Source organism: Bubalus bubalis, chromosome 22, assembly GCF_019923935.1.
Source record: "Bubalus bubalis isolate 160015118507 breed Murrah chromosome 22, NDDB_SH_1, whole genome shotgun sequence".
NCBI classification, from domain to species: Eukaryota; Metazoa; Chordata; class Mammalia; order Artiodactyla; family Bovidae; genus Bubalus; species Bubalus bubalis.
The window spans coordinates 29,605,987-29,632,868 of record NC_059178.1 but is presented as its reverse complement, the minus strand read 5'-3'; the positions used below and the strand labels follow the sequence as shown (position 1 = coordinate 29,632,868).

Here is a 26,882-nt window from a genome sequence, read left to right as displayed (position 1 = left end):
AATGTTGAATGAAATACTATTTAAAAAAATTTTTTTATATGATTTTCAAATTGACTGATGCCTTTCTACTAGGGTCCTGATCATTTGGGATGAATTTGTTTGCTTTTTCTTAATCTATTTGCATTGGCTGGAGGTGTTTTGAAAAAAGTCCCCACGGGAAGAACAAAATTAGCTTAGTAATTTTGCTCATTCAAGCATGCATATGTAGCACGACTGTCTTCATTCCTGATGTTGCAACTGAACTGGGTCTAAAAGCGTGTTATTTTCACATCCTTTTGAGTTAGTCTGTCTCTCCTGTCACTCTGAAGTCTTGTTTTGTATTATCTGTTTTCTTCTAGGTGAGGAATTTTAAATTGGAACAGGAACAAGAAAAAAACAAAATTTTATCAGAAGCACTGGCGACTCTAGCCACTGAACATCACGAATTAGAGCAGTCTCTGGTTAAAGGTTCCCCGCCGCTGAGCATCTTTAGTGAGGACGAGTTCTATGATGCACTGTCAGGTAATTCTAGAACCCCGCCATCTGGGGCTTTGGTAATTCACAGTTGACCACCTAAATGTCATCTTAGGGTAGATGTCACTTTGAGTTCCCTGGAGTAAACAGATGGAAATGTATGGCTACAGCTCCCCAGTGACCTACTTTTTGTATGATGTTTTTAAGGCAGGAGCCCGAAAGTTTTGAAACAGAAGTCATCACTGAGTCTGCCTTTTTGACAGCCTGTGCTCTGCTAGGGCCAGAGGGCTGCGAATCTGGTTTATTGTTTTATTCGTTGACTGTGAAATACCTCCTGGTACAAGGTGCTTATTACCTGTTAAAGGACAGAGAGGTGGACGGTTTATATCTCAGAGAGGTCTAAGAGTAAAGGGCACAGATAAGAAGAATTGGTTACAATATGGTATGCTGTGTGCCAAAGGGAGAGGTGAGGCCACAGTGTACCCAGAGAAAAGGAAGAACCTCGCTTGGCCTCAGAGCTGTGCGGCACATTGGCAGTGGGCAGGGGCTTCAGAGCCGGATCCTCTGAATTGAAATCCTGCCTCTGACACTGTTGTGAGCTGTGTGACCTTGGGCAAGTCCCATGACCTCTCTGGATCTCAGCTTTTACATGTTTAAAATGGGGATGATTACAGTTTCCATTGCAGTGGGTCGAGTCGGGATTAAATGAGTTCGTATGTTCAGTAGTGCCTGACAGGTACCAGATATTCAAAAAATGGGCGATGTATGTGGAGGGGTGAGAATGACTTTCAAGAGGAGGTACTGCTGAGTAGTTTTGACTTTTTATGAATTTCCTTTAGAATATGAGGTGGATGTGGGCGGACTCATGGAAGGAATCATGGAGGGGATGGCTGGAGATGATTGAGACTGAGAACAATTCTTTTATGTGAGGAAATTAAGTGCTTATTTAGTAGATGAACATGTACAATTTCTGGGTCTCACAGAACTTGATGGTGGAAGCAGGAGATCTCAGTGGGTTTGGAGTTAAAGGGTCACATTTGTAATAGGAAACTAAAGGAAGCACAGTGAGAGGTCACAGAAGTGGGAACTACAGAAAGTTTGGTTAGGGAAGTTAAAGTGCTGTGATGATACAGGACAAGGAAAATGATGTTGGCAGACTTAACAGAGAAGAGGTGCATTACAGAAGATCAGCAGAGCACACAGGAACATTAATTTTAGAAGTGTGACATGATCAAAAGATGGGGGAAAGCTAATTCTAACAACCAGATTGGGGAATATTAGAGAAAGGATTGTAATGACTACGATGATGGCTATTAGATGGGGGTATTTGTGAAAATAGTGATTCAAATTGGGAAGAGAAAGTAGAAATCAGATTTGAAAGCAGTGGAATGAGTGGCAGGGTTACAGGAGGCTTTTAGCCTGATTGGGGGAAGGGGGGAGAGGTCACTTAGGCTGCTGACATGTCTTCCTGTCTGTCCTCTGCCACATCCTGTCCTGTTATTCCCTGTCCTTCTGTTCGGACATCCAGAAAGAGATGTGAATGTAAAAGAACCTAGATGCTTCATCTGCTCATCATTGATCATCTTTTTTTTTAATATATATATATATTTTATTGAAATATAGTTGACTTATAATGTTTCAGTTGCACAGTAAAGTGATTCAGTTATAATATACACATATATTATTTTTGAAATTATTTTCCTGTGGGTTATCACAAGAAATTGACTGCAGTTCCTTCTGCTATACAGTAAACCTTGTTGTGTGTTGCATTCGTCATTGATGTCTTTAAAAAAAATTTAATTTTTAAGAAAAAACTTGTTATAAACAGTTTAAGAGAGAAGTACTTATAGTGTCCAGTGAAATTTTCCCTTCATCCCTCATCCTGATTGCACACTTCCTCAGAGGTTCTTGTTAACAGCTTGATACATTCTCTTGCAGACCTTTTTAAAGCAATCCCATGTATATGTGCCTGTGTATCTATGCTGTTGTTTTTTTAAATCATGAGTGGAGGTAGCTGTGTAATTGTCCCGGGTCTGCTTTTCATGTCACAATGTATCACCAGTATATTTCCCACCAGCGCTGCAACTCGAGCTCATTCTTGTTAAAGGTTCCATGAAAGTCAGTGATACGGTTGAGCAGAATTTTCTGTCATTCTCTGCTTGATAGACACTTAGGGGCTTCTCTTATCTTTCTGCTTCTCGGGTGTATTTTAACATTTATTTCCATAGTCGTCTCCTCGGGGAGAAGGAGATAAAAAGAACTACAGTCTCTTCGGTCAGGATTGGAAAATGAATTTCCTCTCAAGTGCCAGTTCAGGTCTGTTTGCAGTACCTGCCTCTTGCTGGGTTGCTGTGTTGAGAAGGATCCCAGCGCAGAGTCAGTGCCCCGCTGAGTCAGCGCACTCCACGTGGCTGGAGGAGATGAGGGAGAGGGACTGTTGCCCTGAGTGACTGTTGCCCTGAGTGACAGGTGAGCAGTGACAGGTCCCTGCCCTGAGTGACCCACCTGAGTTTTACTACATTTGCCTGAACGTAATAGCCTTTCTTGGGCCACTCCTCCTACTTCCTGCCGCAAATCTTGGGAATCCTTTGGTGCAATGTAGAACTCTATTAGAATTACGAGTCGGCTACCCAGGGTTGGAAGTCTTGCCCTGCTGGTGACCCAGCCACGTAATTCACTGAGATCATAAAAGCCATCATTTGGGAATGACTTCATCTTCTCACTGTAATCTACACATTAACCTTCATTCCCACTTCCTCTTTCTCTTCTGTTACAAAAGAAGTGTTCCCTTTTAATTAAGGCCATTTCCTCCTGATTCATTCTGGTACCCATCTCCTCGTGTCTCCTCCAGAACTTTGGTTTAGTTATTTTTTCACCTACAGTTTCTTTTTTTTTCCCCCTCTATTTTTTTCTTCAAGTTTTATTGAAATAATTGACCTACAGCCCCGTCAGTTTAAGGTGTACAGCATAATGATGGGGCTTAAATCATGAAATGTTTACCACAAGTTTAGGGGAACATCCATCATCTCATAAGGTACAAAATTAAAGAGATAGAAAAAAAGTTTTTTCCTTGTGATGAGACTTCTAAGGATTTACTCTTAAACTTCATGTATAACATACAGCGGTGTTTATTATATTTATCCTGATCTATGTCACATCCTTAGTACTTAGTTATCTTATAACCAGAAGTTTGTACCTCTTGAACCTCCTTTCATCTATTTTCCCTTCCCTTTCTCTGCACCTCCAGTAACCAAAAATCTGAGCTTTTTCTGTGGGTTTATTAGCTTATTTGCTCTTGAAGTATAATTGACCCATAACACTGTGTTAGTTCCTGTTGCCCACCCAGGGACGCCCTTCCCTGCTATTTGGGCTTCCCTGGTGGGTCTGACAGTAAAGAATATGCCCACAATGTGGGAGACCCAGGTTCGATCCGTGGGTTAGGAAGATCCCCTGGAGAAGGAATGGCAACCCACTCCAGTATTCTTGCCTGGGAAATCCCATGGACAGAGGAGCCTGGCGGGCTACAGTCCATGGAGTCGCAGAGAATTGGACATGACTGAGCGACTAACACTTACTTACACAACATAGTGATTCGATATTTCTGCACATTTTTAAATGGTCAGCTTAAGTCTAGACATGTGAAAGTTTGTACCTCTTCATCTCCTTCACCTGTTTCTTTGAATATCACATTATCTTAAATACTAATTTAGAATTCCTATAATAGTTTATCACTGCTGTCAGAAGAAATTAGCATAAATATAGTGGCTTAATGCAGATTTATTCTCTCAGCTCTGGAGGTCAGAAGTCCTGTAATCAAGGTGTTGGCAGGTCTGTGTTCCCCTAGAGGCTGTAGAGAGAATCTGCCTCCTTGCATTTCCAGCTTCTAGAGACCACCTGCATTCCTTGGCACGAGGCCCCATCCTCCCATCTTCAAAGCCAGCAAGTTGACTTCTTCCAATCTCTCTGACCTTCCTCCCTTCCTTTTATAAAGACCATAGCAATCAAAACGGACGCATCCAGATAATCCAGGGCAACCTCCCCAAGTCAAGGTCCTTAACTCAGTCACACCTGCAGAGTTCTTTTACAGTGGAAGGTGACCCATCCACAGGTTCCAGAGACTAGGAGGGACAGTTGTTCTGACTACCACAGTTCTGGAATTTGTTTCTCCAGCCCTGACCTCTTGTGAGATATGTATATACACTCACTTGTTAGCTGGATAAATAAAAGATGGATTCTTGATCTTCCTCCTAGGTCCTTTTCCTCCTGGAATTTGCTTAATTTTAGTAAATGGTTCCTCTTTCATCCCCTAAAGTTGTAAATCTGGGAGATTCATGGCATTCACGTGCCCCCTCCATGAAACAAACACAGGCCAGGACCCATCCATTATGCCCTTCCATCATACCTTCAATCCATCTGTGTTCTGTTATTGCAAGGTGATCATTAAAGGTGTAGGTGCTGCTGCTGGAAGACTGTGGATAAATGGTGGTTCTACCAATTCCTGTAGCCTTTGGAAAATGACTTCACTTTCCTGTGCCTCATTTCTTCATCTGCAAGTGGGTCATAGGATTATCGGAGGGAATAAACAGCTCATGTGTGTACTGTAAGCAGTGCCTGGCGCCCTGAGGGGCTGCCCCGCCTTCGCTCGCAGCATCATCACCTGCGCTGCACCTGCTCTTGTCCAGCCTCTTAACTTATGGCTGTGCTTCCCGCCTTGCCCTCTTGACTTTCGCTCTGTGCACACCACCCACACTGATGCTTTACAGACCGTCACGGCATCATGTTCCCCTGCCCGGAATCCTTCAGTGGCTCTTCACTGCACCTGGAATAAAGTCCAAAGTCCCTAACAGGCCTTCCAGGCTCCCGACTTGACCTCCACCCTGCCCGTCCCTTGTTCGTTCCAGCCACACCAGGCATCTTCCATCCTCACCACGCACCCGTGACAGAGGCTGTTGGGTGGGAGGTAAACGAAAGCAGGAACAAGTATACAAACCTGGATTTCATGTACTTTCTGAATCAGAATGATAGATTAAATCAAGCCTACCTTAATGTTTAAAAGAAATGAGAAAAGGGTTTTTAAAGCTGCTACTTTTAAAATACTTCTAAATAATTTTCAGTAAATGCTTAGTTTGCTTTTTAAAAGTCAGTCACAACTTGTTACTTCCTTTAAAATTAAATCCATGTGACTTCCTGTTTTCCCTTTAAATTTTTTCAGATAAGCAGGGTCAGTGAAAATGTAATACAGTAGGTGAGACAAACCTTGATATAAGCCTACAGTGTATTTTTTCCAACCCCACGTGGGTCTTTTAATTATTTAAATTTTTTTCCAGTATGCTCAGTGACTTAAAATTTCAGCAGATCCCATACGGCAAACATTCTTTCTCACAAATTGGGTTGAATTCCATTCTATAACAGATGAGAAGGCATTAAACCTAATGAAGCATCACGTCCTGTCTTCATTGTGTGTCTGTCTTTAAGGAATGAAATGGTTGAGTGAAAAATCTGATATTACTACCTGTAAGTGAACACTTCCTGGGAAGAGGGCTAAACATTCATATGTATTAAAACAAAGGATTTAATGAGAAACTAGAGACTAACTAGTTCTGTAGAAAAATTCTATTCTGCAAGTAGAATACAGAAATTATACTATGTAGTCCTTCTACATGTTCCCGCCATCTTTCTGCTCTTTCCATTTCGCTCCCTTCTCCTACCAAAACTCTCAAATGTCTCTAAATGACCAATATCTCCTCTTCTGGGTAGCTTTTCCCACTCCCTCAGGCACGGTTAGTGTTTCATCTTTCGTGTTTCTTCCCTTTACATTTCTTTCAGGGCCCTTTGGCTGTATTGTGCCCATCTCTTTTCAGTGCTAGTACCTGTGTGCTCAGTCGCTTCAGTCATATCTGACTCTTTGCAACCCCGTGGACCATAGCCCGCCAGGCTCCTCTGTCCATGGGATTCTCCAAGCAAGAATATGGGAGTGGGTTGCCATGCCCTCCTCCAGGGAATCTTCCCAACCTAGGGATCAAACCTGAGTCTCTAATGTCTCCTGCATTGGCAGGCAGGTTCTTTACCACTAGCACCACCTGGGAAGCCCATCTGATGGTAGAGACCCTGTCTATTTATATTTCTGAAGTACTTAGCATAGACTAAATTGCTCTCTAAACGTTTATTAAGTGCAGGTTGTTGAACAAATGTCATTGATATTTCTGTCCTCCTTAAAAATATATTGGTTTTCAATCAAGAGCACAAAAGAATCCATAACACTTGCTAATTTCATGAGGCCTGCATGCTCCACTTTGGATACTGTTTGGAACAGGAGGGGTAGGTGACAGAGGGAGTGAACTGGGATGAGATGTTATTTAAAAGGTAAAATCTGTTCTCCAGGAATTTACCATCATGTGGGAGCTAAGAGACTGGCTCTCAGAGAGAGGGGTGAATGAAAAAGTAGTAAGGTGGAGAAAATTTAAGGTGCTTGACCTTATGAATCGCTAGTGAAGGCGTTATTTTTGAAACGTTCCTTAACCAGTTAAATAACTTCATGGCTCTTGCTCTTTAGTGCTGGTCTGAGATAGCAGTTGCACAAAAATTTCTGCCTTTTGAGTTTTAAAACTTCAAAATTTATTGTTTTTCTTACTGTCTGTTCGCTTTCCTTTTTAGAAACATGTTGAGATCAGTTGTGCAAAAAAGGCTTTCTTGCTTAAACTCTTAATGCTATTTTGGTCAAATTGCGCATGAATAATGCATCCAAATCCTATAGTGTAGATTGGCAAAACCAGTGGAAAGTTAGGTTATGAAATCGAAGCCAGCTTTAGCATGTCTCAGCAGTTGCAGGGGTGGGTGCTCATGTCTTTTTAAATCAGAGCTTGAAGAGTGGAAAGTGGTAATATAATGACTTTGATTTTGTCTGGAGGAGAGTAACATAGGAAGTTATGACCCATGTGAAATAACGTTTAATCCAACAACTACAACTGGTAATAGCTGAGAAAAGTAATGACATCTGCTGAGAATTTCACATAGAAGATGCAGGATTTGATCAAAGTGATCAGGAGTGTTGGCAGGAAGGCTGATAACCATGTGTTCTGTTCTTTATGTTCCTAAGCCCATTGTCCTCTCCTGCATTTTAGGTGTTTTTAAAATTTATTTATTTTTACTTATTTCGGGGTTTTTTTCCGGCTCTTCTGGGTCTTCCTTGCTGTCTGTGGTCTTTCTCTAGTTGTGGCTAGCTAGGGCTACTCTTCACTGCGGTGGCTTCTCTCGTTGTAGAGCACAGGCTCTGGGTGCATGGGCTTTAGTACTTACAGCACATGGGGCATGGGCTCAGTCGCTCTGTGGCATGTGGGATCCTCCCGGACCACAGATCAAACCCATGTCTAACTGTGTTGGCAGGCAGGTTCTTATCCACTATACCACCAGGGAAGTCCTGTGGTTTAGTTCTGAAATACCTGGACATTTCCTGCCTGGGCCATTTCTGTGAGTCCCTACTGTGGTCTGGACCTGCCCAGGACTTGAAGAGCTCACTCACTTCTGTATTCCTAGCACTTTTTTCTCTTGTCCTTATGTATTTATTTATTGAGTAATTAGCCATACTACCTTGTTCTTGCCCTGTTTCTCGTTATATAACTTTTTGTGCATTTCTTTCTTGTCTTTCCCCAAGCCTGCATTTCCTTCAAGGACAGAGATCTTATCGTGTGAACTTGTATATTTCCTCTGTTGCCCAGGACAGAACACATTCATTGGCTGGTCTGATGTGCAGCAAATTGAGTACCACAGACTGGGACTGTTATTAAACACCTTTTGTATGTAATATGGTACAACATCCTGTGGAAAATCTTAAGTAGTGCCAAGGGCTCTTAATCTCACTTTGTGCTTATAGCATTAAAAATTATCCAGCAGCTTACTCATGATGTGTGTGTGTTGTAGGTAAAACACTGGTGAACGTAATTTATCCTTTGTGTGTGCATGCGTGCTCAGTTGTGCCTGACTCTTTGTGACCTGTAGTCTGTCAGGCTCCTCTGTCCGTGGACTTCTCCAGGCAAGAATACTGGAGTGGGTTGCCATTTCCTACTCCAGAGAATCTTACCCAGCCAGGAATTGAACCTAGCACTTCAACCTTCATCACGATATTAGTACAGCTCCTTATCTCTCCCAGGTAATCAGTTACTCCTAGTCCCCATCAGCTGTCTTAATCTTTCAAAAATGCTGTGTCCTATACAAATACCTTTGACCTGCATCACTTCGCTCTTCTAGCATTCTCTCTCGAACAGCCTCTATTTATGTTTGCTCTCGTGATTTCCCAGCAGCCGCTCTTGACCAGGTCACCACTGTCGTGTGCTCAGCTGCCTAGTTGCATGGTCCTGTCTCAGTTTGCATCTTTGTCGGCCTTTTACCAGCACTTCAAGTTGCTGATGCTCCCTTCCTTCGTGGAATGCTTTCTTTACTTGGTTTCCAGAATACCACTCTCATTTGATTTTATTTCTCAGTTTCCTTTGCTGATGTTCTTGCATCCTTCTCACTTCTGGTAGTAGAGTGTCTTAGAGTGCAGTCATTCTTTTCTTTTCTGCATTTACCCTCAAGATCAGAGGTCCCCAGTTGCCTGGTCACATACCAGTATTGGTCTGTGGCCTGTTAGGAACCAGACCACACACCAGGAGGTAAGCGATGGGCTAGTGAGTGAAGGTTCATTTGTATTTACAGCCGCTCCCCATTGCTTGCATGGCCGCTTGAGATCGAAAATGATGGTGGCCTTAAAGATACGTTTGAGACAATTTCAGATCTCCATGCATTCTGAATTACAGTCAAGGTAGAATATCCTAAGATTGCTACAAAAGCACTGAAAAGCCTGCTTCCATTTCCAAGATTCTCTCTTTGTGAAGCAAGGTTTTCTGCAGTACAGCAATCAAAAAGTTCACGCAGTAGATCAAACATAAGCAGTGCACTCTGGGTGTCACTGTCTCCCATCACCCCCGGTCTAGTTGCAGATAAACAAGCTCTGGACTCCCCCTGATTCTGCATTATGGTGAGTTGTATAATTATTTCATTATATATCCCAGTTTAATAATAATAATAGAAATAAATTGCACGATAAATGTAATGCACTTGAATCGTCCCCAAACCATCCCCCACCATCCAGTCTGTGGAAAAATTCTCTTCCGCAAAACCGGTCCCTGGTGCCAGAAAGGTTGGGTTGGGCCGCTCTAGTGCCCTTGTGTTCAGAGTGCGGTCTGAGTAGCGTTAGCTTCATGTGGGAGCTTGTCGGAATTGCAGAACCAGAGGTCCCAACCCAGACTTAGTGAATAAGAATTGGCAGTTTTCTTCAAATCTGTAGGGATCGTTCAGACATTAAAGCTTGAACAGCTTGCCTTGCGTGACGTCACCTAGTCCCACACCTGCGAATATTGCCCAAATTCGGATAAATCTGTCAGTTTGTGTCTGTAGACGCAGTCTTGTCTCTGAATTTCAGACTCCTGTCTAATTATCTACTTGGCACGTTCACTTAAGTGAGATCGCCTAAGTGTCTTAAAATGTCCAGAAGAGAATTCTTCACTACTGCTCACAGGCCTGCCCCTCCTGCATATTTTGGTGGATGAAGGATGCGTCTTTACAATTGCTTCAGCTAAGACTGAGAACCTTTGAATTATCTGTCATGGACTGTGGTGGTTTTTTTTTTTTTTTATCTGTTCTTTGATTTCTTTTTTTTTCGGGGGGCCAGAGGAAAGGTGTCGTATCCCATGTTCAGTCCGTCAACACATTCTGTCAGCTCTTCCTACCACATTTAGCAGAATCTGACCCCTTATCATCATTCCACTCCCACCACCCAGACCCCCGTCATCTCTCGCCTGGATTGTGACAGGGGCTTTCTGACTGGTCTCTCTGCTTGCATCTTTGTCTCCAGCAATATTTCAAGCCCAGCGTTTAGAGTGACCGTTTCCAAATGTGAGTCTCTTCAGGTCAGTTCCCTGCACGGGACCCTGTAATGGCTTTGCTTCCTGCTGGAATAAAAGCCAGAAGCCCTCCATCTGGCTGCCTGCTGCCTTCTGAGGTCTGCCCTGTCTTCCTCAGTCCCTTCCTTCCATCGCTGACCTCAGCGGCTGTCCCTGCTCTTGCCAGGCGTGTCCCCCCAGGCCTTCGCTTGCCCTTGCCTGGAGCTCTCTCATCCCAAACATCTGCAGGGCTTACCCCTCCACTCCATTCCTTTTTCTGCTCAGAAAGACCTTCACTGTATCATTTTCTCTCCTTTTTCTTTTGCCTTAAAAAAAAAAAAAACAAAACTTTCACACATATTGTTCATTTGTTCCTGGACTCCTACAAGTAGAGTGTAAGCTCCTCTGTGAGGGAAGCGTTTTTCTTGGTGCCTGAGTAAAGAGTCAGTAAAGAGTTCTCCGGCAGGGTAAGATGGAGGTGGAGTATTCTTTGTGGAAGAAGCCAACACACACGAAGGTAGAGAATTGTTTTCCAAGACATCGTGAAAATGCACTGGGGCCGAAGCAGGGGTTAAGTGTTCCAAATGCTGAGAAATGGTAATGAGGTGAAGCCACAAAGGTAATTCAGGACCAGCCTGTAATGAGTCTTGTGATAAGGTTCTGCTGAAGAATTTGCTTTTTAATCTGTAAGTGATGGTGAGCAGCAAATAAGTATACCGATCATGTCAGGTTAGTATTTTATAAAGTTTCCTTTTTTAAAGTAAATATTGTGGATTTTTATAATATGCTTGCATTATACTAAGAATTGGAAATTAAGAGCAAATAAGGCATGATCCCAACTCAGGAGTTTACAGTCTGTTAGCAAGTGAGTATGTTGAGAGTTAAAATTGATTTGAGGTCCAGGTGTCCTTGATGAGAGATGACAAGAGTTTGCATGAAAGCAACGTAACTGAGATGGAAAGTTTCAGTTCCTCTCTTTATTGCTTTAATGAACACATATCCTGACCTTTGTTCCTCAGGGAAGCCTGCTTGACTTTTGGACTAGATCAGATCCCCACTGTTGATGCCCTTGCATCATCAGTTCAGTCTCTCAGTCATGTCAGACTCTTTGCAACCCCATGGACTGCAGTACACCAGGCCTCCCTGTCCATCACCAACTCCCAGAATTTACTCAAACTCATGTTCGTTGAGTCGGTGATGCCATCCAACCATCTCATCCTCTATTGTTCCCTTCTCTTCCTGCCTTCAATTATTCCCAGCATTAGGGTCTTTTCCAGTGAGTCAGTTCTTTGCATCAGATGGCCAGAGTATTGGAGTTTCAGCTTCAGCATCAGTCCTTCCAATGAATACTGAGGACTGATCTTTAGAATGGACTGGTTAGATCTCCTTGCAGGCCAGGGGACTCTCAAGAGTCTTCTCCAATACCATAGTTCAAAAGCATCAATTCTTCTGTGCTTAGTTTTCTTTATGGTCCAACTCTCACATCTGTATATGACTACTGGAAAAAACAAAGCTTTGACTAGACAGACTTTGATGGCAAAGTAACATCTCTGCTTTTTAATATGCTGTCTAGGTTGGTCATAGCTTTTCTTCCAAGGAGCAAGCATCTTTTAATTTCATGGCTGCAGTCACCATCTGCAGTGATTTTGGAGACCCCAAAAATAAAGTCTCTCACTGTTTCCATTGTTTCCCCATCTATTTGCCATGAACTGATGGGACTAATTGCCATGATCTTAGTTTTCTGAATGTTGAGTTTTAAACCAACTTTTTCCACTCTCCTTTTCACTTTCATCAAGAGGTTCTTTAGATCTTCTTCACTTTCTTTCATGAGAGTGGTGTCATCTGCATATCTGAGGTTAATGATATTTCTCCCAACAATCTTGATTCCAGCTTCTGCTTCATCCAGTCTAGCACTTCTCATGATGTACTCTGCATATAAGTTAAATAAGCAGGGTAACAATATACAGTGTTGACGCACTCCTTTCCTGATTTGGAACCAGTCTGTTGTTCCATGTCCAGGTCTGACTGTTCCTTCTTGACCTGCATACAGATTTCTCAGGAAACCAGGTCAAGTGGTCTGGTATTCCCATCTCTTTCAGAATTTTCCACAGTTGTGATCCACACAGTCAAAGGCTTTGGCATAGTCAATAAAGCAGAAGTGAAGCGAAGTTGCTCAGTTGTGTCCGACTCTTTGCGACCCCATGGACTGTAGCCTACCAGGCTTCTCAGTCCATGGAATGTTCCAGGCAAGAGTACTGGAGTGGGTTGCCATTTCCTTCTCCAGGGGATCTTCCCAACCCAGGGATTGAACCTGAGTCTCTCTCATTGCAGGCAGACGCTCTACCATCTGAGCCACCAGGGAGGCCTCATATATCCTAAGTGTACTTGCTCAAACCCACCTCCCCAGATTCCTTCAAACTAGTCTGCACAAGGTAAAAGAGAGATAGGATCAAAGTTAACCCATGATTCATGTGTCACAAGACTAGATAAACAATGGATATTTATCAATAGGCCTGGGGTCATATCCTGATAAACATAATGCAATTTAGCACTTTGTTCTGTTACAGAGATAATTAGCATATTCTTAGAAGTAGATGTTTTTCTGAAACTCTCTTGCTTTTTTGATCCAACAGATGTTGCCAATTTGATCTCTGGTTTCTCTGCCTTTTCTAAATCCAGCTTGAACATCTGCAAATTCATGGTTCATGTACTTTGAACCTTGGCTTGGAGAATTTTGAACATTACCTTGCTAGTGTGTGAGATGAGTGTAATTGTGCGGTAGTTTGAGCATTCTTTGGCATTGCCTTTCTTTCTTTGGGATTGGAATGAAAACTGACCTTTTCCAGTCCTGTGGCCACTGCTGAGTTTTCCATGCTTCATAGTCTCATAGCATTTCCTGTAGTTGACATTTTATATGATTTTTTTTTTCCTGCTCTGTCACTCAAGCAGACAGAACATTCCTTGAAGAACTTTGCACCCCTCGCAACTGGCATAGATTTCAGCACAGATTAGGAGTGCAGATATTTGAGTGAAAAAAATTTGGGGGTACATTTCAAAGGCTAAATTGAACTTGAGGATGAGTTGGTTGTGGAGGATAGTGATGTTCTTAGACTTTGCATCTGTTTACTGAAAAGTCCTACTTTGGCCCAAAGCATCTCAAACTCCAAATAATGAAAACTGGACTTGTCATCCTGACCTGCCCCCTTGTCATCCTGACCTTGCCTGTCTTGGCTGTTGGCCTCCTCGTCTACCAACCATGCAAACTACAAATGTGAAAGTCATCTCTTACCTGCTTTCCTCACATCCTCCCCATTTCTGAGTATCTAGCTGTCTTCTTGTCTCTCTGTTTCTCCCCCAGTGTTCATGGTCAGTGAATCCATTAAGTTACAGTCATTGTTACAGTGGCCCTGGGATGCTGATGTATCCGAAGGTGAAAATGTTAGTTGCTCAGTCGTGTCCCAACTCTGAGATGCCGTGGACTGTAGCCTGCCAGGCTCCTCTGTCCATGGAATTCTCCAGGCAAGTATAGTGGAGTTACCCACTCTATTATTCTTGCCTGGGGATCTTCCCAACCCAGGGATCAAACCCAGGTTTCCTGAGTTGCAGGTGGTTTCTTTACCGTTTGAGCCACGAGGGAAGCTCAGAGCTATCTGTAAAGGCTAAAATGGGTCTTAACCTCTCCCTGACAGAGCATCTAGTGGCTCCGTACTCCGTAATTACAGGGTCGGTATAAACTCTGTGACCTGACCACTTTTCAGCTTTATCTCTGATGACCACATCTTTTCCTCCTGGCTGCCCTCCTCTCCAGCCATGCCAGATGTTCCTGGACACACACCTTGTTCTTTCAGGCCATTGGACTCTTTGCTGTTCCCTCAGCCCTGGTATTCTCTTGCCTTGCCTTGAGTTCTTAGTCATCATGGCAGCTCAAATGCCATCTCTGCATGGAAACTTTCCCTGGTTTCCCTAAGAGTGACTTCTTCAACTCTTCCCACACTTTGTGTAAACATTTGTTTACTTGTGTGTCTTTCACTAGATTGGACTTAGACTACTTGGAGGGCACCACCCATATCTCATTAATCTTTCTGAACTGTTTCAGCAACAAACCCTTTACCTGGTTTGTGATAGCTATTTGGTGAGCGTTGATTTATTAAACTGAAGTCACGTGAAAATACTTCTTTTTGTTTTTATGAATTACTTTGTAACTGGTCCTTAGTTCTAGAATTATTTTCTTTGTAGAGTGTATGCATAGGTGACCTTGAAAATGATTTTAAGGATGTCAACAAGACAAATGGGAAGCTCCAAATTTAGTCATTCAAAACAGACAAAATTTTCAGTAGCCCATACACCACATTTTGAATAATTCCTCATCTGCAATTACATGTGCAGATTTTGCAAGTTGCCGAAAACAGTAGTAGATTTAGTTGCTTGGGGACGTGCCAGTCCTTTTAAAAAAAACTCTGTGGTAATCAACACTATACCATTTGGTTCATTTTGACCTTACGCCTCATTTGGGGAGGGTATGTCTAGAATGGCTCTGACTCTTGTCGCTTGCTGCCAAGATTCTGTTTAAAGCTTTTGTCACTTCCTCTGTAGGTTATTGTCGCAATCTCTTGGCAGCCCCTTCTGGACTCATCCTGGTTCCTGATTTTCTGTTTACAATTTATTTTGAATGTGGTAGGCCTCATTGATTTTCCTTGTGTCCTTTGTATTTACTATGTTATTTTTTTAGTGTGTAAAATTGTATTTTAAAGCTGAATAAAAATTTAGCACTGATAGTTTCAGGTTGGGTTACTTAGGGTTACCTTGGACATTCTTAGAACATGCCTGGTTCTTGGGGAAACCATAAACAATGAAGGTATTAAATTGAGCGTGTGTGCCTCTTGACCATTTCCTGTTACCTTAAGTAACGGGGAGGGGTTATTTGGACACTATCCACAGTCTTCCACATCTCGCTCCTTTGTACTGTTTGTTCTTAAGCTAGTTTTCAAAGGTCATGTTAAAAAAATGTTTATCAGGAGAACATAAGAATCGTTGGCTTGTTTCTATTGTTAACTTTATGACCTCTTCTTTCAACCTTTTAATAGGAATAATTCAAAAAAAGTAGCATAGAGGTAATGATCCTCTTAATGTGAAGGGTTTTTTTTAAGCCACTGTATTGAGATATGATTGACATACAAGTTGTACACCTTATACAACTTGATGAGCAAAGTTTCCAAAGCCAAGTTAACCCAACCACAGCCATTGGCTTCCATGCTGTTTGGTTGAAAGGGGGTAGTGTTCAATCCAGAATGTGTTAGAAATAATTTTAAGTCCCCACTTGGACAGAGCTGTAAAGATCTGGGCCATCAGAGATTTGTAAACAAACTTTCTACTAAGACTGTTGATTTAATTGGGAAATTAATTCAGGCAGAGAATGTTGTCTGCCTTAAATGCTTGTACATAGACTAGAGCATTTATCTTGTGGGAAACAAAAGGAAGAGTGAAAGACTAATTTTGTCAGAAATCTCACTATGGATTTTGTTAAAATTTCTGCTGCTGTGTTTAAAAATACACCTGTATACAAATCCATCAAGATTGCTGTATGTCTCTGTGGCTTTGTTTTGTCATTGGCGTTGAGGTGAGAGATGACAGAACGAGAATATAGTCCACACATCTAGCATGATAGATATGTGGCTTTGGCTTGACAGGTTTTTGTTTGCTTGTTTGAGTTTCATTTTGATTTTATTGTGGTAAAATACACATAATGTATGGGCTTCCCTGGTAGCTCAGATGGTAAAGCGTCTGCCTGCAATGCGGGAGACCTGGGTTTGATCCCCGGGTTGGGAAGATCCCCTGGAGAAGGAAATGGCAACCCACTCCAGTACTCTTGCCTGGAGAATTCCATGGATGGAGGAGCCTGGTAAGCTACAGTCCATGGGATTGCAAAGAGTCGGAGCAACTTCACATACGTAATGTATATACTATTTTAGCCATTTTTATGCACATAGTTCAGTTGCATCAAGTAAATTATTGTGCAACCAACACTGCCATCCATTGGCAGAACTTTCCCATCATCCCCCAAATGAAACTGTACCCGCTAACCAGTAACTCCCCACCTCCATGGCCCTGTTTGTTTTTAAAGCATGTACAGTACTCTATTACTATCGTGCCCACCATATGACACGTTAAGCACAGTCTTTCTAATACTTGATACTTGCCACTAAGGCATTAATGTGTTGCCCAGTAACACGGAATGGTAGATAATGTCTGTCCTATTTGATATTCGTATGTTCAGGCAAAATTGAAAAACCTGATGTTTTAAGATTGAATTATCACCTTAGTTGCACTAAGATCTGTCACTTGAAAATTAATCTTATAGGCAGACTTCGCCTTCTTAATAAACCTCCACAGTGGCTGTGACATCTTTGCTGCTTAGGTAAACATGTTTGAATTTAAATATATCTGAACCCATGGGTCTGCAAATGAAATGATGCTTTGCTGGAGGCAGATGGGTATGACTCATACTATGAAGGCATAGAAGTTGAGGTTGGCTCCCTATTGACAGTGGGCTTGGCTCAGTGGTAAAGAATCTGCCTGCCAGTGCAGGAGACGCGGGTTCCATCTTTGGATTCGGAAGATCCCCTGGAGAAGGAAATGGCAACCCACTCTAGTATTCTTGCCTGGAGAATCCCATGGACAGAGGAGGCTGGCGGGCTACAGTCCATGGGATTGCTAAAGAGTTTGACACAATTTAACAACTAAACAACAACCTTATTGCCAACAAAGTAAGTATGTCGTACTATATACATAGTACTAGAAGTAACTGAGTTTTTGAACTTTTATATTTATTGAAGTATAGTTGTTTTACCGGAGAAGGCAATGGCACCCCACTCCAGTACTCTTGCCTGGAAAATCCCATGGACGGAGGAGCCTGGTAGGCTGCAGTCCATGGGGTCGCGAAGAGTTGGACACAACTGAGTGACTTCACTTTCACTTTTCACTTTCATGCACTGGAGAAGGAAATGGCAACCCACTCCAGTGTTCTTGCCTGGAGAATCCCAGGGACGGGGGAGGCTGGTGGGCTTCCGTCTATGGGGTCGCACAGGGTCGGACACGACTGAAGTGACTTAGCAGCAGTTGTTTTACAGCATTGTTAGTTTCAGCTGTACAACAAAATGAATCGACTATACATATACGTGTATCCCTCTTACTTGGATTTTCTTCCCATTTAGGTCACCACAGAGCATTGAGTAGAGTTCCCTGTGCTGTATAGTAGGTTCTTATTAGCAGCTGAGCTTTTTGTTCTCAGTCAATGAGTTTTTATCTCAAGGACACTGTGAATCATGTCATTGATCTCCTTTCCTTCTTTGCCTCTGAAGCTAGAACACTTAGAGATGACCTGGCGATTTGCTTCTAGCAGGTGTAAGAACCTCATGGCAGGTACTAGGGTACTACCCTGTTCCTGCTTCAATTTATTCCCTCCTTGTCCCACTGCCTGCCCCTGATTTTTGTTCAACCTGAGTGGTCAGCTTCATGGCTGAGTCATAACTTCATGTCCACCCAGCTGCCCCATCACCACTGCTTTCTGATGTCGTCTACTCCCACCTCCCTGAATGTTCTGTTCTCCCTGCTGTGGACCGTCTGTTCCCTTTGCTCAGAACAGTTCCTCTATTGTCACTCTCTCCCCCACCCCCACTCTTACTCCTTGTCAGCTTACTCAGCTCAACCATCAGTCACAATCTTCTCCAGACACCCGGTCCCTCACTGGGTGAAGTTGGCTGATGCTGCCTCTGTGACCCATTGCCCCCATGCAGACTTCTGTTCCGGCACCAGGAAAAAAAAATTCACTGAACTCACGTGTTCACAAAACAGTCTGCCTCTGCTTAATGGTGGACAGGGAGCAGATCTTACTGTTCCTTGAATCCTACCATGCCTTGCACAAGACAAAGAAGGAGAATGAATTAAGCAGTGTCAGATGTGGTAGATGAGTCACCAGAAGAATTTACAAATGATCACTGGACTGACTTTGCAATATGGAGGTAGTTGGTGACCTTTGGTAGAGCCCTTCAGGGGAAGGGTGGGCAAAGCCTGATTCTATTAGAGGGAGAAGGAGGTTGGGAGCATGGAAGAGAGAAGTAAGGGTTGGGAGGAGGAGCAGGGAGAGAGAGAGCCTAGGAGAGGGGGCAGAAAGAGGAAGTCGAGTGGAGTGATCAGAGTCTATACTGTCATCTGACAGTGTGTCTCTAGGGGTAAGCATAGCGCTCCCATGCTTGGGTGAAGGTGGTTGCCCTCCAGCTGGTGTTCAGTAAGGTTAAATCTTACTTTGAGTGAAGTCTTTCCTTTGCAGCAGCTCTTTCTGCCTTACCTCTTATTTAGTGTTTACTGTGTATCTGCTTTTTGTTAAGAATTTTCTTTTGAGGTAGATTTGTCCCTGTCTTAGATTTGTATCCCTTCAATAGCAAACACAGTATCCTGTGCAGAGTGATGTTCAATAAATGCTTGAAGTTTTTGCTTCAGTGGGTTTTGGTTTTCCTGACATCTAAATTATAAAGTAACAATGCATCTTGACTAATACTAACCAATAAAGGCAAAATTATTTCATTTGGCACTTGAGATTCTTTTTTCACATGAAACAAATAGGAATATGTAGAAGTGAACAAACCACCCCGGTCTACCCCCCAAGACCACTGTCACCTCTTGGGTCTGGGTTGTGCCTCATGCTGCTTCCTCTGAAAACTCCTCTCTGAGCACAACGTTCATTGTTTTGAGACTTACTTGCCGTACCATTGTAGGCAGCTAAGGCGAGGGGGCTGGTGCCCAGAGAAAATGAACCAAACTGGGCATGGCTTTCTTGATGTAAGAGAAGCCTTTCTGGGCCTAAGCTGTTTTGTGATCTAAAGTGAAAGTGAAAGTTGCTCAGTCCCATCCGACTCTTTGCGGCCCCATGGGCTATATACAGTCCATGGGATTCTCCAGGCCAGAATACTGGTGTGGGTAGCCATTCCCTTCTCCAGGGGATCTTCCCAGCCCAGGGATGGAACCCAGGTCTCCCGCATTGTGGGCAGATTCTTTACCAGCTAAGCCACAGGGGAAGAGCTAAGCCTGACCTGAAATGCTTGCCCTTGAGCAGGTCTCAGTAATTAATGATCAAAGGAAACGAAACAGAACTGTTATCAGGCAAGAGAAGTGACAGAAACAAAGTTAATAAATCAGTTGTAAAGACTCCCAGTTCTGTTTTCAAAGTAAACATTAGCCTGAAGCACTTTGAGCTCTTTTGTAGAATTCCAACACCCCTCCCTCTGCCTTGAGCCCTCAACCACAAGATCAACTGGAACCTAAGGAAAGATGCTCTTGACCTTTTCTGACCCTCATAACTTCAGTCAGCTGAAGCTTGGGCTCTTGTCAACCTTTGCCCCAGTTCTGTGCAGAAATTCTCCTGTGCTCAAGACCTCTTCATGAATAGCCATATACTGCCCAGCCTGCTTCATGCAGATGTGTGCACACTTAGCTTAAAACTTTCCTAGTTTTGGTGTTGGGGAGACATTGCCTTGAGAAAGATCCCTGGTGTTTTCTTTATCTGCTGCAGTCAAAAACTCCTTCCTTCTCCCGCTCTCTGGCTTGGTTGTCTCTTTCTGCTTGATACCCACTGAGATATGAATCCAATTTTTGGTAGATAGCACCTCTCCTGTATCCTTTGCCTGCCCCAGCAAATGGACTGTTCCCTCTTGGCCTCACTGTGCCCAGGACAGACTTCTGTCGCCTCACTGTTCTCGGACATTTAACCTGTTTACCTGAACCAGACTGATTTTTCTTTAAGGCAGAATAAAATTAATTTTTTTTTTTGCTTGTATTTTAGAGTTGTAAAATGGTAGCCTGATTTTTTTTTGTCTTAACATTATGTTAAAAGTATTTTTCTATTTTATTATAATTTCAGCAGCTGCTTATTTCATCAAAGGAATGACCGTCTCCTGTCACTGGCTATGCAGGTTTTCAGTGTTTTGCAATAAAATGTTACTACCTGCCAAAATTGACAATGAAAGAAATATCCCTTAAACTTAACATTAAAATATTTTTCATTGCTATACGGTATATGTCAGGACAAAGCTGTATTTACAGAAAATAAAGATAACTTCCCTAGTACTGAGTCTTTTGGGCAGATAACTTGCTCCATTCCGAGGGTCCAGAGTTTAAGGTGTGCTGTGCAACCTGCAGCTGGCCAGCAATCGTTACTAATCAATTCTAATGTGATATAAAGAAGGGCTGAATTGTGATTTGGGCTGAATTGTAGAATGTAGTAGTGGGAAGAGAAAGTACGATTTCCTGAGCACCATAATACATTCTAGGCAGATGGGTGAAACTTTTATTTAAATAGGGAGTTTGCTTGCACGTATGTAGGAGGACTTCCCTAGGGCAGAGGACAGTTGTGTGTATGGTCATCTGCTGAAGGACAGTTGCACATTATCTGGAATTTACTTATTAATATAAACGTAGGCATCTTTCAAAGTCTCTTGGAGATTAAGTGGCTGCTACTTTGAACGTTATGCAGAATATTATATATATATGCATATATATATGTTGTATTTATATATGCATATATATGTTGTATTTATATATGCATATATATGTTATATTTATACATATGCAGAACATTAAAGAGTCAGAAAACCCAACTAACAAACCAGGAGAGCATTAGCACACTCATTAACCCCATAGTCCTCCTTCCTCATGCCCAGAGCACCCTGGAGATGCTGAAAGGAAAGGAAGGACATGTGTGTGCCTAAACACTATACCGTATTGTATGAAAAGAAGTTGTCCTGCTATTCCCAATCAGGCAGATGGCTCCACGCTCAATACACAGGCCGTTGGGAATGTGGCATTTTCATTCCTAAAAACGCCTGCCTCATAGTTAGATTCTCTATGGCTACTTCAGGCTGTTGCTGTTGAGAATTTAAGTAATATAAAAACCAGAAGTGTTTTTTTAATTATTTAAAAATTACCGTTGCACCTCTAGTATCATGAAATGTATGCTTTTCCCAAGTACAGCCAACTGTAACTTTTTCTTTATATATGAATTTTTAAAAAATGCTTTTTCAAAGTTATGTTTAAGCTGCTTTGAAAAGGGAAGGAAAAAAACAACGTCTTTTGGGGGGACACCACTGAATACAATTTCTTAAAGAATTAGGTAATCTTTGTAAAGTCTCTTTTAATGTACGAAATCTGTTTAGTTGTAAGTTTATATGATCCTGTATCCATTTTCTAAATCCCCTTTCGCCTTACTGGGTGCAGGTTCTCTGAAATCCCTGAGGAGGAGGTAACGGCTGGATTGTTTGAAGGACAAAGTAGGCTGCTTAAGTTTCAAAGCCTGATGCACGAAGAGAGGGAATCCATTGTTACGGCAGCCTCGCACCAAAGCCCAGTTCACTAACTGTGAACCTGCTCTGCCACAGATTCCGAGTCCGAAGGGTCCCTGAGCAGACTGGAAGCAGTGACCGCGCACTCCTTTGACGAGGAAGCAGAACCCCCGAGCAGTAGACAGCACAGAATGTCCGAAGGCAAGGACTGTGGTGGTGGAGACGCGCTCTCCAATGGCATCAAGAAACACAGGTAGGAGGGCCTTTCCCAGCCGTCACTGCCGCATCTCTTCTCAAGCGCACTTGGGTTTGTAAACCAAAGTGTGTGGCTGTCTCCTCGTTTTTTTTTTTTTTTTTTGCTTTTTTTGCTCTGCTGAACATTTATATTGCTCTAGCACCTCAAGGAAAGGATTCGGCTTAAATACTTTGTCCATTTACAGAAAGAACATCATCAGCTGTCATTGCAGGAACTAAATACAAAACGTGGTTTTGGCTACCATGATTTTAGGGAACTGTAAATCCTTCAACTGGCTATTTAGAAAGGCTCTTCAAAGCTCCCTGCTGAAAGTGATGCTGGCTTCCTTTTTTTGAGCATGCATCTTTTATGACTCTGCCTCTCAATGCTATTTTAGTTTCTTGTCATTTGATCTTCCTGTTGGTTTTATTAAGAATGGATGGTAATATTGCCTGCCTATTGAAACAATTTAGTTACATTTAAACAAAGACTTGTATTAAGACCTGGGGTTTGTTGAACATAGCCCTTTAATAGTGTCTAATAACATTAGTATTGTTTTTTTTATTCCCTTGATGATTTAGTCCTAGAGATTGTCTCAGTTTAATGAGGTGTCACAGACACTCGAGTTCTCTGGTTTCACACAAGTTTATAGGTACAGTGCCTTGTATACATGCCGGTATTCATAGGGTACAATATTTTATCAAATTGTCAGTGAAAACTATATTCTGTTGTCATTGTAAAAAGCACTTTGGGGATAAGTAGTTATTAATTTCTACAAGATAGTTTTTTACTCTTGTTTAATATTTATAGATTTGTGTAGCTTTAACTTCTTTTCTGCATAGGATTTTGGCTACCATTGGTCTCAACTGTTGTTGTATTGAAAAATGGTACTCAGCACTTCCGATATGTATCTGCCCCATGTTAACAAGGAATGTTTTTTCTTTGTACTTATTTGAAAAAAAATCAGTGAGTTTTAGAAAACAGAGTTTCCTTCTGTGCAGTTAGAGGGTGTCCTCTAAACGTGCTCGTTGATGGTTATCTTTTGATGGAGGTCATCCCGGCAGCTGATGTCGTGAGCCGCGAGGGCCCATCCTGACTGCGCTGCGGTTGCTGTCCTCTCCTTTGTGGTCTGGGACTCAGTTCTGTGCAGGCCATGAAGTACCTAAGTGGAAACCCAGCAGATCTCAGTTTCCTGGTCTCTAAAGAGAAGACAGCCTTTAACTGTTTAACATACATCGTGACGGTCTAGTGACGACACAGGAGAAATCTTTGGAATGTTCAAAGAAGTACACAAGTCATTGATAGAATCGTTAAGATATCAGAAGGAACGCTGTGCTTACTAGATGCTGTCAGAGCCTATGGCTGAAGGGGGAATTTCTTGGCTTTTCAAAAGCCCGGGAGCCTGTTTGTGTGTGTGCCATAATGCATCATAACAGGAGTTATTTTGCATCTGACAGAAATTTATTATATTAATACTATATTCACATAATCTGTGTTCTCTCTTATTAGTCCAACCCAGAATGGCACAGATGTGGAAGTCTCTTCCCTTAAACTCCCCCCGGCCTCCCGTCTCCTGCTGTGCTTGAAATCACCTTACCTATTTCATGTTCTTAGCCAACAGAAGTACTCAGGCTTTACTTTCTGTAGTATGGATTATGGAAGCAGCAGGTTCCCCCCAAATATAATACATGAAGCCACTGCAGACCCTATTCCTCTTCCTCTCTGGGGTGTCAGCAGAGAGTCCCTGGGAGAGCGCCCACCACACGGGCAGGAGCGCCCACCACACGGGCAGCAGTCCGTGTAAGTGCCCTCTTTTAACTGTTTACTCTCCTCCTCCTCAACAACGATCTGCTGAACTCTGGAGAACCTCTGCCCTCTTGTTCCCTTTTCCACCCCATTATCATAGGATGACATCGTGGACTGCAGTGTGAAAAATCTCTGACCCAGAGAATCATAAGCTGTAAGGCCTATGTTGTGGTCATTTAATGTAAAACAAGGTATGCCAGACTCATTGAGTTTATTTCTAAGATAATTAAAATAAAGATATTATGGATCTTTAATCCATCCTACGTGATGATTACCACAAAAATAATTCATCTGTTGACTAGGTAAATTAAGTCATCTCTTAAATAAAAATTTGGACTAAATGAACTGAGTTCTCCTCTCACTCTGAAAGTCTTGTGATTGCTAACTGAAATCTTGAAAACATGATTTTTCTACCATATTGAAGTTTAGGAAACTTCTACAGTGTCTTTTGATATGATTAGACTTGTGGGAAACAAGTATTTTGTGTTTTTTAATTCACTCTGAATTACTGGTAGGCTGTGTACTCTGCTGGCCATTGATCTTTTCTGTGGTTCTGTGCTCTCTTTGGGCTTTTAGGTTAGTTGTAGAGAAATATCAACAGAAAGAATCAGAGACTGGTTTAAGACCTAGAACCAAAAATACTGCGGAGATAGAAAACACACAAAATAAATGCTTTGTTTTGGTGGCACTTTTTTCCAGAAAATACATTGAGTTGCCTTGGGGAAAGCTAGCTTTCACCATACTGGTCAGGTTTATGTTTATAGGGCTTCTTGTCATCTCGGTGGTCTGTGTTCTGTGGGATCAGTTCTCTAGTCTTGGGCCCAACTTATTACACTTATTCTGAGCTCTCCTCCTCTAATGTTTTAGGAGTTTGACCTAAGTTGGTATAATTGGTAAAGATACTGATATTTATCTAATCTGGACATATCTAATGTAAAAGATACTAATGTAGAACAGGTTAGTCAGAATCTGAAATGTTGGATTCATGTTATGATGCTATAAATGGTATTCCCAGTATTACTAGATTAAAAGATAAAAGCCTGTGATCATCCTAATAAAGAAAAAACATTCAATGAAATTTGTCATTCATGATTAATAAACATTAGCAAATTACAAATGGAAGAGAACTCCTTTAATCTGGTTAAAAGTTGGAACAAATAAATACTTGATAATGAACTATAAACAACAGTTCTAATTTCAGGAATAAGAGAAGGATGCCTGCCATCATCTTTTCTGTTCAACATTGTTTGGAGGCCATAGCTAGAGACATAACACAGCCCTCAGATTTAGAAATAAACAGAACCATAGATGTCTACAGACAAATCATTATAGTTACTATGAACGTTTGGCAAGGTTGCTTTGCTACAAAGTCAGCTAACTATTAATACATTTCTGTGCACCATCAACAGACAGAAACTGCAGTTAAAACTGGGGGTGGAGGTTGATTTTAGAGTATTTATTAAAAAGTCACTTACCTTGAAATAAATACTGAAAGATATAAAACTTACCAAGAAGAAAAAGTGATTGTCGTAAGTTTGATTTACCAAATTGATCTATAGACTCAAACATGCTTTTAATTAAAGTTGCACTTTACCTTGGAAGTTGAAAAACGGATTCTGAGCTGTCTCTTTAAGCTCAGAGGGCTTTGAGGAGCCAAGGTACTGCTCAAGAACCTGGTTTGAGGGAGGGAAGGCATTTGCCTAACTAAATGCCAAGTTGATTACAAATCTTTAGTGCAGAATTGTCCTGCAGGCAAGACTGATCTGAAGAATGAAAGTAAAAGGTCCAAAGACCCAGACATAAAAGGAAACCAGGTATATGTAAGAGAGGCAACACAGAAGATTGGGGAGGGAAAAATGGACTGTTAGGTTAGGCCTGCTGGGAGAGTCATTTAATACAGGAAAAAAAAAAAAAAAGAAAGAAATGGCCCTCTATTTCACAAATATAAATTAAATTCTAGCTGAACCAAACATAAATGTGTAAGGCCAGAACTTAATAAAATTTTCATAAGAAAATGTAAAAATACCTTTGCAATTTTAAAATACAGAAGGGTTTTTTACAACAGAAATGTGATAGGGATTAAGTTTTATCTGACTCTAATTAATGTACTTGTTCTTGATGTATTTACCTGAATGAAAGCCTTGCATTCTTTCATAAATGTGGCCAAGAATCTTAAATGTTTAGTTTGCTGAAATGGTAGATTCAGACTCCAGGCAATCCCTTAGTTTACCCTTGGTTTATCCCTCGTGACTGCTTTAGAATTATTAGGTGACCGAATAACAGCTGTTTTCTGTGTGTGAAAAATATCCTGACATGTTGAAGTCAAACAAAAATGTTGAGAATATAAGCTAAGACAGTCTGCCAAGAAGTAGGATTATACTGAGAAAATGTTGTTAGTTGTGAATAAAAGTTATTCAGGTTCCGATATATTTTATCAGTAGTACAAACCCACCTGAACTTCTCTGGTGGCTCAGCAGTAAAGAATCCACCTGTCAAAGCAGGAGACATGGGTTCAGTTCCTGGATTGGGAAGATCCCCTGGAGAAGGAAATAGCACCCTAGTCCATATTCTTGCCTGGAAAATCCCATGGACAGAGGATTTGCAGTCCAACGGGTTGCAAAGAGCGAGGCATTACTGAGCACTACTGCTACTACTAAGTCGCGTCAGTCGTGTCCGACTCTGTGCAACCCCATAGACGGCAGCCCACCAGACTCCGCCGTCCCTGGGATTCTCCAGGCAAGAACACTGGAGTGGGTTGCCATGTCCTTCTCCAATGCAGGAAAGAGAAAAGTGAAAGTGAAGTCGCTCAGTCGAGTTACTAGCAGGTCACCCCACTCGGAGGCCCTCAGGTAACCTGGGCAGAAAAACACCCTTGTCTGTCAGGAAATATTTGGGGTAGCTCCTTGTTGTCATGTAGTGACCAGGGGTCTAGAGACACCTAAGGACCTAGGGGTAAGAGCCTTGCCCAGAATTAGCTAGATTTGAGGTAGTGCCTGGAGCTTCCCAGGTGGCGCTACTGGTAAAAACTCACCTGCCAGTGCAGGAGACACAAGAGACTCAGGTTCGATCCCTGGGTCGGGAAGATCCCCTGGAAGAGGGCTTGGCAACCCACTCCAGTATTCTTGCCTGGGAAATTCCATT

General features: G+C 42.1%; 1 protein-coding gene across 7 annotated transcripts in view; it reads left to right on the top strand.

Annotated features, from left to right (window-relative positions):
* The window catches only part of OSBPL1A (oxysterol binding protein like 1A), a 228,221-nt gene that overhangs the window by 140,300 nt on the left and 61,039 nt on the right, over positions 1-26,882 (top strand). For 5 of the 7 annotated variants that reach the window (XM_025273327.3, XM_044934859.1, XM_025273328.2 and 2 more), the window contains 2 exons: positions 339-501; positions 21,797-21,953. In XM_025273327.3, coding sequence (XP_025129112.2) covers positions 339-501; positions 21,797-21,953 — 320 coding nt within the window. The remainder of the gene's footprint in view (positions 1-338; positions 502-21,796; positions 21,954-26,882) is intronic. The other 2 variants (XM_044934861.2, XM_025273332.3) reach the window with 1 other exon arrangement.